At 42.6% G+C, this 10,891-nt stretch overlaps 1 protein-coding gene across 1 annotated transcript; it reads right to left on the bottom strand.

The window, feature by feature from the left end:
- Window positions 1-378: 378 nt before the first annotated feature.
- LOC116087820 (protocadherin beta-13-like) lies at window positions 379-10,444 on the bottom strand. The gene is made up of 2 exons (XM_031366373.1): window positions 6,327-10,444; window positions 379-4,429 (listed from the first exon to the last, which is right to left on the bottom strand). Exons 1-2 carry the CDS (start codon window positions 8,676-8,678, stop codon window positions 2,000-2,002), a joined length of 4,782 nt encoding a protein of 1,593 aa, XP_031222233.1. The 5' UTR covers window positions 8,679-10,444; the 3' UTR covers window positions 379-1,999.
- Between the last annotated feature and the right edge of the window lie 447 nt (window positions 10,445-10,891).

Here is a 10,891-nt window from a genome sequence, read left to right as displayed (position 1 = left end):
ATATGAAAATTCATCCAGAACATCGATTGTAGTTTTCTTAAAATTAGTTTTCAGCTAAACTGCTAGAAAACAATTGCTTTTAAACACACACACACACACACACACACACACACACACACACACACAAAATGCTGAAGTGAGCATAAGATATTCAACTTTAATAATGGGCTCACAGTATACAAAGTATATAATATGTCAGAGTTTATAGAAGATGACTGAAGAGACAGATGCAAAGTTCAATAAACACAACCATAGAGTAATTCTTCTGCCCACATAGGACAACTCTCTTCCACAATAAAGCAGTGACTCATTGAGTACACATAAGAATGTCATCAGGCCGATTTCATGAGGAAATCAACACAAAGAGTGGTTGTAGTGTATCCAATTTTACTTAGGTCATTGATTTTGTGAGCATTTCGGGTTATTTTCTAAGAAGTGTGGTCACTGCTATAGAAATAAATATAAACTATGAGCTAAAGATTACATTTACACATGGTCATTTTATTCATGGAACGGGACAAACAGATTTCACAGGAAAATAATGCTACTGTATATGCCTGTCAGTATAGCATATTACTAAGAATTGGGTCAATAGAATCAGGTAACTAGGATTGTATCTCAGACTTTTCCTTTTGTTGCCCAGAATCATGAACAGTTAGTCAATGTTTCCACAGAACTCTCCGACTAGTCTAGATAATTGAGCAATGAAGGTAGACACCAACTTCTGACCTCAACATACAGAAGCGCAAGGGCATCTGCAAGCACACATGCACCAACAGGCACACATACCCAACACACAAATAGAATCCATAGCATAAGAACTGACCATAGCATAAAAGCTAAAATAATGACATAGGACTTCCTTTATTTCTAATTTTTAAAAAAGGCTTAGAAATTGGCAACCCAGGGAACAATATGAGAACTCCTGAGTTGCCAGGGACCATCTCAGTTACGATCATTCCATCACTCCCATCACAGAACCAGCATGGGTATTTGTGCACGCATCATACCAGGAACGTCCCAGGGAGAACATAGCATAAACAAAGGTGAAATCCCTTTCCAGGTGAGACATCTCCCTTTGCAAGTGTTCGTGGATGTTTACAGTGATAGATCAGAGATACAGTCCTTACTTGGCATGCATAGGTCCCCGGAGTTTATCCTCAACTGAAGAGCTGTGGAAGGTACCACATTTTACATCGCACTCTAAGCTAGCCACATGCCCTGCTCTATTTGCCAAAAAAGACAATGAAAATGTATTCTTTTAACTAAGCAAAGGACTGGCAAGAGAGAAATGTGGAATGACAACAAAGAAGGAAAAAGTAAACATTGGCTGATGCAGTTTCTCTGACTGGCAAATATTTAAAAGATGTGAAAACTCAGTGTTACCATCATGCTTTCAACTTAACAGATAAATAAGGGACAGCTTTCTGAAACCTCAACACCAACCAAAAAGCAAGCAAGCAAGCAAGCAAGCAAGCAAGCAAGCAAGGAAACAAACAGAATAGAAAGCAGTTTAAAATAGTGATATGAAAACTAAGATCAGGCTAATGAGGAGCCATGCAGCTATGTAAGGTTTTTAAGAGAAAGCATCAACAAAGACAGTCCAGTAGAGGCCAAACAAAGCAAAAGGCAGACCCCTCAGCACACCCCTCTTTCTCCCATATGATTAGACCTCATTGTGTTTGAACAAATCTATGTGGTGTGTGTTCAGTGGTTAACAAGAGTGAGAGAACACATACTGAATTCCATCTGATTGGGCTGAATTGATTTCCCATTTTTTTCTCTTGTACACTTCCAAGCCATCCCAGAACAAAGATTTATGTAACTAGTGACAAATTAGAAAAACAAGATTAGAACATTTAATTTTCCAGTCTGAAAAAGGCTGAGATACTTTTCTACAACCACGAAGAGAATAGCATGATTTAAATGTTCAAGATGGGCACAGCACAAAAAGTAGTTTGAGTTTCTGACAAAAACCATTACACATAATGAAAAGCAGTTATTTTAACTGAATACCAAAACCCCAGTCATTCCTAGAGTTGGGATTTTCTCCCATTTCTGGTCTAAGAGAATGGTCTTGAAAATTAGCTAAAATTGGTTTCAGATATTTGAACTCACCAGTCCCAGAGTCTCCGGTAAGACACACCTCATATTGGTAGCTCTGAGACAGGGTCCCCGCGCCACTGACATCTACCAGGTGGCCAGGAAAGTGTCCCTCGGGCACAGAGCAGCCACCCAGAGAGACCTCCCTGCCCCTCCTGCACAGCCTCAACCCCACAAACAGCAGCACAGACACCAGGAAGAGAGAAGATACAGTAGCCAAGGCTATGACCAGGTACAATGTGAGCTCACTGTCCTCATGCTCAGAATCGCGCGCCACCTCTGGCAAAGGCAGGTAGGGCTGAGAGAAGCCATCCACCACCAGCACCTGTAATGTGACACTGGCAGAGCGTGGAGGCTCTCCATTGTCCTTGACCAGAAGCAATAGCCTGTGCTTGGGTGCATCACGTTCGCTCAGCAGTCTAGTGGTGCGTACCTCGCCATTGTGAGCCCACACGGTGAACAGCCCTGGCTCCGTAGCCTTGAGCAGCTGGAATGACAGCCAGGCATTCTGACCAGAATCGCGGTCCACAGCCACCACCTTGGTGACCAAGTATCCGGGCTCTGCTGCCCTGGGCAACAGCTCAGTGTAGGGAGCAGAGGCGTTCTGCATTGGGTAGAGCACGAAGGGCTTATTGTCATTGTCGTCCAGCACCACCACGTGCACCAGAGCTTGGCTGCTGAGCGCGGGTGAGCCTTGGTCTGTGGCGCCAACATGGAACTCGAAGGCCTGCAGTGCCTCATAGTCCAAAGCCCTGAGTGCAAACAGCTGCCCATTGTCAGCATTGATGGAGATGAGAGAGTTGAGGGCCAGCTGGTGGTCGTGTGGCAGCAGCAGCGAGTAGGTGATGTGGGCATTGGAGCCTGAGTCTGAGTCTGTGGCACTGATGGTGCCTATGTGCAGGGCAGGGCTATTGTTCTCGCGGACGAACATGGTATAGGAGGTTTGGGTGAAGATGGGGGCGTTGTCGTTGATGTCAGAGACCTGCACTGTTAAGTTGACTTGTGTTTTCAGGATGGGACTCCCCATGTCTGCGACAGTAATGGTGATGTTGTATTCTGCTGTAGTCTCTCTGTCCAGTGGTTTTTGTGATAATAGCGTATAAAAGTTTTCCCCAGAAGGCTTTAGGAAGAAGGGTAGATCGTCCTGAATGGAACAACTTATTTTCCCATTTTCTCCTGAATCTAGATCAGAAACGCTAAAAACTGCAACCATAGTTTCTGGTAAATTCTCAAGGATGGAGTTGGTAAATGCAGACAGGATAATCTCTGGAGCATGGTCATTCACGTCCATGACTTGGATCAGAATCGTGCATTTTCCAGAAAAGGTCCCAGCGTCTCTTGCTTCAATATTGAATTCATAGGACTGAGTCTTTTCAAAATCAAGGTGTTCTTTCAATCGCACTTCCCCTGTCAAGGGGTGGATTGAAAATGTTTTGCTAATATCATCTGAAACCTGGAAAAGTGAATAGGAGATCTCTCCGTTGACTCCAATGTCCTTGTCTGTCGCAGAGACAGTGACGATCAGAAAGCCTATCGGACTATCCTCAGGGATTTGCACTCTGTAAAAAAGCTGCTCAAATTGAGGGGCATTATCATTGATGTCCAGGACTTCAATGTGGACTTCAGTGGCTCCAGACCTAGGTGGAGAGCCACCATCCTGCGCTGTGAGGGTTAACCTGATCTCGGCTTCCTCCTCTCTATCCAGTGCTCTGTCTAGTACCAGTTCAGGATATTTCTTGCCATCACTGCGTTTCTGTGTGAGCACATGAAAATAGGAATTGGAACTGACCAGATAGTTGTCAATACCATTTTGGCCTACATCCATGTCCTGAGCATTCTTCAGAGGAAATGTAGCTCCAGGAAGACTGCTTTCTGATATCTTTAGCATGATTTCTTTGTCCAGGAATTCTGGAGAGTGGTCATTTATGTCTGTGACTTCTAACTCAGCTTGAAAAATATCCAAGGGATTGTCTAGCAACACTTGGAAGCTTAGCAAGCATGGCTCTGTGTGCCCACACAGTTCTTCCCTGTCCACTTTCTCATTTAACAACAAATCCCCTGTCTCCTGATCCAGCTGAAAATGTAGTTTGTTACCTTTAGAAATGACCTTAGCTCCCCTCCTGGAGAGTTCCAGCTGCCCAAGACCTAGGTCTTTTACTAAATTGGTTACAAAGGATCTACCCTCCTTTTCCTCCACCACAGAATAGCGCCTCAGTTCCCCTGCAGTCGTTAGAGAGAAGCCTAATAGGAGAAAGGAAAAAAGGACTTGCCTTTGACTGCAAATGAGCTTCCTGCTGGCCTCCATTGTTCTTGGTGGTACAGCGTCCTGAAGGATGTTTCAGCAGAAGTATAAACTCCTCTGGTATCTGGTACTGTAGTTATCTCACTAGATACCTGAGAATTCTTTCAATCCTTTTCTGAGGGCTGAGACCTCCTTTCTGAAGCATCCAGTCCGGGCTTCTCTGGGCTCCCTTCCGGGCTTCTGCAGTTTTTTTTTTTTTTTCTCCCTTTCCCCCTATTAATGGAACCACAACTGCCTTCTAGGTTTTACTTTCTTATCCTGCAGCGCCGCCTTGTGTTCTCACAGCATCTTAACATTTTGTGTGATGAAAATGGTTGTTAAAAACCCAAAGCTACCTTTATCTGGCAGTGGGCAAGATAAAAGTCACACCACCTCCCTTATTGCTGGGCCTTCTTGAGCAGACATCTGCCTGAAGGTCACACAAGATAAATGTCAATGCTGGAGAGTTTTCCAACAATGCTTATTGAGTTTGGGGCAAAAGATACACATTTAAAGAACAACCTGGAAGGAAAATGTATGCAAGAAATATATACACATGTATATATGTATGTTTCTAGTAACTGAAGATTTGGGGAATTATATATTTTTAATGTGATGAACCACAGAAAGAGTAGCTGTGATTCTTGGGCAAATTATTTATCCTTTTTGCCTTAGATTCCTTATGCACAGATGAGATAATAGTGCGTAGGTCCTAGTACTGTTGTGAACCCTCCCTTTTACAAACAAGAAACAGGAGTTTCTGGAGGGCGAGTAACCCAACAATATATGGAAATTTGATGTAGAGAACTTCCTCCTTCTCCCCTCCTTCTTCCCCTCATCTCCTCTTGGTTCCTGGGACAAGGTCTCTCTATGTAGCCTTGGGTATCATGGAACTCTTTCATAGACCAGGCTGCTTCTAAAATCACAGAGACTTCCCCTGTATCTGCCTACCAAGCACTGGGATTAAAGGTGTGTTTTGCCATGCCCATCACTCAACTTTTTTAGACCTTAAGATTTAGTTAAGTGAGAGCTTGAATAGTAGTTGGGGACCAAGGGGTCGGGGGTTATCATCTTATAAGGAAATGAGACTATAGGCTAAGAGGAGCATTGCTATTTCTGAATACAGGAGAGACTGACGAGGAATGTGAGTATGACACATAACATCTAGTAGTAGAAACCAGCATAATGTTGTTGCCAAGTCACCTGCCTGGAGATGGGCAGAACAAGGAATCTCCCACACTTTAAACAAGAAAAACAAAACAGAAACAATTAGGAGATGCTCTGCTCTGCCAGTTAGTAATCATGGATCTTACCAAATCTCTACAAACTTCTACTTGCTCATTATTGAGATACGTCCACTCATTGGCTTCTTCTGAAATAAAGAAGAAAATAGGCTGAGGCCTGTAGGGACAGCACTTTGCAAGTCTGGGGGAGGAAAATCAAAAGTTCGAGACTATCCTGGACATGGTCACAGAGAGACTATGTCCCAAAAGTGATGAAATTATGTCTGAGGCACAGTAATTATTAAAGAAACTTTAAAAATATACATAATATAATCTCTCAAAATGTAGGGTATGCCTACATTTATATGTAATTCCAATAGACACAGAACATAATTATAAGTGAAAAATTTAGACAAGGGAAAACGGTTCAAACCATCTCCACCAAGATTTGTTGTTTAATAGATTGCAATTCAACAAATACAAAAAAAAAAAAAACCAAAAATAAAACAAAAATAAACAAAGAGAAGTCAAATTAAATTTGAGATAGCACACAGCATGCATTTCATAAAATAAAGGTTCCTGGGAATAAATAAAGGTATTCTTTTCTGTCCTAAATTAACTTCATGATGTTAACATGAAACCATTCTTCTTTCCACAACAAGGGCATCGTTTACACTAGAGCTTCATCCATGTGCAGAAGGGTTTCATTTTTATTCTATTTCTCTCCCTGTGCTTTCAGTTAGGAAGTTAGGGGCAATTGGACTTAGGAACTTAAATTCACTGGTTATCCCTGATCCTCCAGCCAGACACACCTCATACTGGTAGTTCTGGGACAGGGTCCCTGCACCGCTGACATCCACCAGGTGGCCAGGAAAGTGTTCCTCAGGCACAAAGCAGACGCCTGGAGAGGCCGCCCTGGCCCTCCTGCAGAGTCTCACTCCAACGAACAGCAGCACAGACACCAGGAAGAGAGAAGACACAGACGCCAAGGCAATGACCAGGTACAGTGTTAGCTCATCATCTTCTTGTGCCGGGTCGTGCGCCACCTCTGGCAGAGTCAGGAAGGGCTGAGAGAAGCCATCGACCAGCAACACGTGCAATGTGACACTGGCAGAGCGCGGAGGCTCTCCATTGTCCTTGACCAGCAGCAGCAGCTTGTGCTTGAGCGCATCACGTTCGCTCAGCAGCCTGGTGGTGCGCACCTCGCCATTGTGTGCCCACACGCTAAACAACCCGGGCTCCGTGGCCTTAAGCAACTGAAATGACAGCCAGGCATTCTGGCCAGAATCGCGGTCCACTGCCACCACCTTGGTGACCAGGTATCCCGGCTCTGCTGCCCTGGGCAGCAGCTCTGTGCAGGGAGCAGAGGCGTTCTGCATTGGGTAGAGCACGAAGGGCTCATTGTCATTGTCATCCAGCACCACCACGCGCACCAGAACCTGGCTGCTGAGCGCTGGTGAGCCTCCATCTGTGGCGCCCACGTGGAACTCGAAGGTCTGCAGGGCCTCGTAGTCCAGTGCCCTGAGCGCGAACAGCTGTCCATTGTCAGCGTTGATGGAGATGAGCGAGTTGAGGACCAGCTGGTGGTCCTGGGGTGGCAGCAGCGAGTAGGTGATGTGGGCATTGGAGCCTGAGTCTGAGTCTGTGGCACTGATGGTGCCTATGTGCAGGGCGGGACTGTTGTTCTCGCGGACGAACATGGTGTAGGAGGTTTGGGCGAAGGCGGGGGCATTGTCGTTGATGTCAGAGACATGCACTGTTATAATGTGCTGGGTTGTGAGCCTGGGTGTGCCCAGGTCGGTGACCGATATTGTGATGTTGTATTCAGTGTTTGATTCTCTATCTAAAGGCTTCTCTGTCACTAGAGTATAGAAATTTTCCACAGATGGCTTCAGGACGAAAGGGAGATCATTTGCAATGGAGCACATGGTTTTCCCATTGTTCCCTGAATCTCTGTCTCTAATTCTAAAAACAGCAACAACTGTCTCTGGTGAATTTTCGGGAATTGGGCTATTAAGTGAGGACAAGAGAAACTCAGGTGGGTTATCATTCACGTCCATTACCTCTACAACCACAGTACACTTCCCCGAAAGCCCACCACCATCTCTGGCCTGAATAGTTATCGAGTAAGTTTGAATTGCTTCATAGTTGAGTTCGCGTTTAAGATAAAGTTCGCCAGATGTAGAATTGATTTGAAACGTTTGGAGAATTCTTTCAGTGGCATAAAAAAATGTGTAGGCTATTTGTCCGTAACTTCCTGTGTCTAAGTCCCTGGCAGACACAGCGACAACCAAGGAGCCAACAGGGGTGTTTTCAGGTGACTGAACTTTGTAAAGTGACTGCACGAATTGAGGGGAGTTGTCATTTATGTCCAACACCAAAATTTGCACCAAGGCTGTCCCAGATCTGGGTGGAGAGCCACCATCTAAGGCTGTGAGAGTTAAAGTGAATTCTGGTATTTCTTCCCGGTCCAGCATTTTATCCAGTACCAGCTCAGGAAATATAGTCCCTTCCCCTCCGTCATGAACGTGAATGTGGAAATAATCATTGGGGCTGATGGTGTAGTTACTCAGGCTGTTCGTTCCCACATCGGAATCCTGTGCCCTCTCCAAGAGAAACGTCGCCCCTGGAGTGGTACTTTCTGATATTTTCAAGGGTATTTCTTTGTCTAGAAATACTGGAGAATTATCATTTATGTCTTTGACATTTAATGCAGCACGATATATCTGAAATGGTTTTTCCAACAGCAACTGGAAGGGCAGCACACAGGATTCTGTGGGGCCGCACAGTTCCTCTCGGTCCAGCTTCTCATTTAGAATTAATTCTCCAGTCAGCGGACTGAACAGTAAAAACCGTGTGTTCTGATCTGAAACAATTCTAGCTTCCCGGGCTGACAGTTCCCCCAGCCCCAACCCCAAATCCTTTGCTAGATTGGCTAGAAAAGTGCCTCTCTCGGTTTCCTCTGCCACAGAATACTGAAGCTGTTCGGCGCTAGCCCAAGACGCTCCCAGAAATACACAAAGAAACAGTACTTGCCTTTTCTGCACGGCTTGCTCCAATTTGGTCTCCATTCTTTCCAAGACTTTCAAAATAAAACCCCAAATTCCTTCCAGTTAGCTTCAGGCAGCTCCCTGGAATGCCTGCAGCTAGAATCCTTAGGAATGACCTGGATACTAGCAATTCCTGTGAAAAGACAGAGGTGCCTTCTCCCAGGGCTTGCTACCGTTAGCTATATCATTTCCTATGGCTTTATCGGAAGTCTAGTCCTTTGTGCATCCCTCCCCGTTCCCGGTCTGTCCCTTTCCTCTTTTTAGCCTGCAGCGCCACCTTGCGTTTTGTGAGTGCTATTCTCTTTCTCAAGAATAGAACGAAAAATTATTTTGGATTAAAAGTACTCCTCACCAGGGTTTACATTTAACTCGCACTCCCTACCAAAATCTAAGAAAAACCTCTTGTTTCAAAAGTTGAGAGTAAATTCTAAAATATAGAATTAAGCCTCCACCAAGAAGTCAAATATTGTGTTATTTCTAAGCTAATTAGCAATAATACAGAACTAGGGTTTTTTTTTCTTCAATCTCTTGTGAATTGGACGATTCTTCCACTTTCAAAGTCTTCACTCTTCTATAATACTTTATGCTCCATAATTTTTACACTTAAACTGCCCTAAGTATTGTATTGCTATTAATGGCCAAGATCTCCAATACCCAGCAAGCGCTCTAGTATTGCCAGTAGAACCTAGGTCAGACTTGTATCTGTGGAGTTGCTTTTATAATGCATCTTTATGATTTTTTCATCGAGGATGCTTTCATTCCTTCACAAAAAATGTTTTTTTAACATTTGATTAAATTTTACATATGTTATTTAGCTTTTAAATTCTTGAGTCCTTAATATAAATTATATTTATCCATGATGAATTAATTTTGATGCACACGTAGAGTTAATGAATCAACCTGCTTTTAAGTGTCCCTTTATGTTTATATTGTTTAACTTAAGTGGTTTGTGTAGTCAGTTGTCATCCTGACCTCATAAGATGGCAAGGAAGCTTTCCATCTTCTTTTACAGGACAGAACAGATGAAGATTTATTGTTTCCTTCTACATGCTTAGTTACAATTAGCCGTTTAAATTTCCCAAGCCCAGTGCATTCATTAGTTGTAGGTCTTTATCCTGTCCATTATTTCCTGGGCTATAAGTCTGTTCAAAATTCCTTTAGAACCTTTTATTTAATAAAAGCTATTTTCTAGTTTTCACATTTGTTAGCATTATTTATGTTTTCCTAATATTGTCAGCAATGTCTCATATCCTATCTACCTTCTACTTGTTATGAGACTTGTAAGAACTCTAGGTTATTGACAGTTTTAAAATCCATGTCCCCCACCAAATAAAATGTAACCTTAATCTTAAGGAACCCTGCCCTCAGGAACACAAAAAGGTATAAAATACAATGAGCCTGCCTTTTTCTCACCTTCTCTGGTTTTTAGTCACACCTCTTCTACTGATTTTTAAAATGTATCTTAGTCTCAGACATCAACTGAGTCCTTTGTAAGCTGGGTTACATTTGAAGGCTTTTATGGCTCTTTTCACTTGCAATGTGTTAGGAAATTGTTGTGTAATAATTATGCTCCTACACTTATTTTCTTGACATTAATGCTTGCCTTGGTTTTTCATTTTCTTTATCAATAACACTTATTCATATCTTCTCATGATTCCAGTCATCTTACAATTCAATTCCACATATTAGTGTGTCTTTCAAGATACTAATTCTCCTTTCAAAGGCATGGTTGCTTTCTTTTCCTTTTCCTTTTTTTAAATGGAGTTCAGAAGGTTTTCAATGTGGAGCTTTTTCTTTCTCTCTTTTTAAATTTTTATTGAAATAATAAAATTTATTTTAAAATATGAAACTCAATATTGACATTTTTAAGTCATCAAAATAACTTATAATAGCTAAAAGTCTCAAAATAAACATGATATCTTCTGAAACTAAGAGTAATATTCACTCAACCAGTTTTAAAAAATCTATTTGGAGCATTAAACATGATAGAAGTAGAAAAAAAAAACTCTTATGAAGTCCTCTATGAAAGGAAATTATAATAAGTTCCTGATTAGACAGAAACCCTTCCATTTCCATGGGAGAATATGCAGTGTAACTGTGGCTTCACAAAATGAATTAGATAGTGTTCCCTCTGTTTCTATTTTGTGGAATAGCTTGAAGAGTATTGGTATTAGGTCTTCTTTGAAGATTTGATAGAATTCTGCATTAAACCCATCTGGTCCTGGCTTTTTTTT

The sequence above is a fragment of the Mastomys coucha genome, unplaced genomic scaffold, assembly GCF_008632895.1.
Source record: "Mastomys coucha isolate ucsf_1 unplaced genomic scaffold, UCSF_Mcou_1 pScaffold13, whole genome shotgun sequence".
Classification (NCBI taxonomy): Eukaryota; Metazoa; Chordata; class Mammalia; order Rodentia; family Muridae; genus Mastomys; species Mastomys coucha.
This window is presented reverse-complemented; position numbering and strand designations above follow the sequence as displayed.

What these genes read in the sequence shown, in the direction of transcription:
- LOC116087820 (XM_031366373.1), bottom strand. Translation starts at nt 8,678, where the DNA reads ATGGAGACCAAATTGGAGCAAGCCGTGCAGAAAAGGCAAGTACTGTTT. An exon ending in CTGAAAGCACAGGGAGAGAA is followed by an intron (nt 4,430 to 6,326) that starts ATAGAATAAAAA and finishes AACATCCTTCAG; the next exon opens with GACGCTGTACCACCAAGAAC.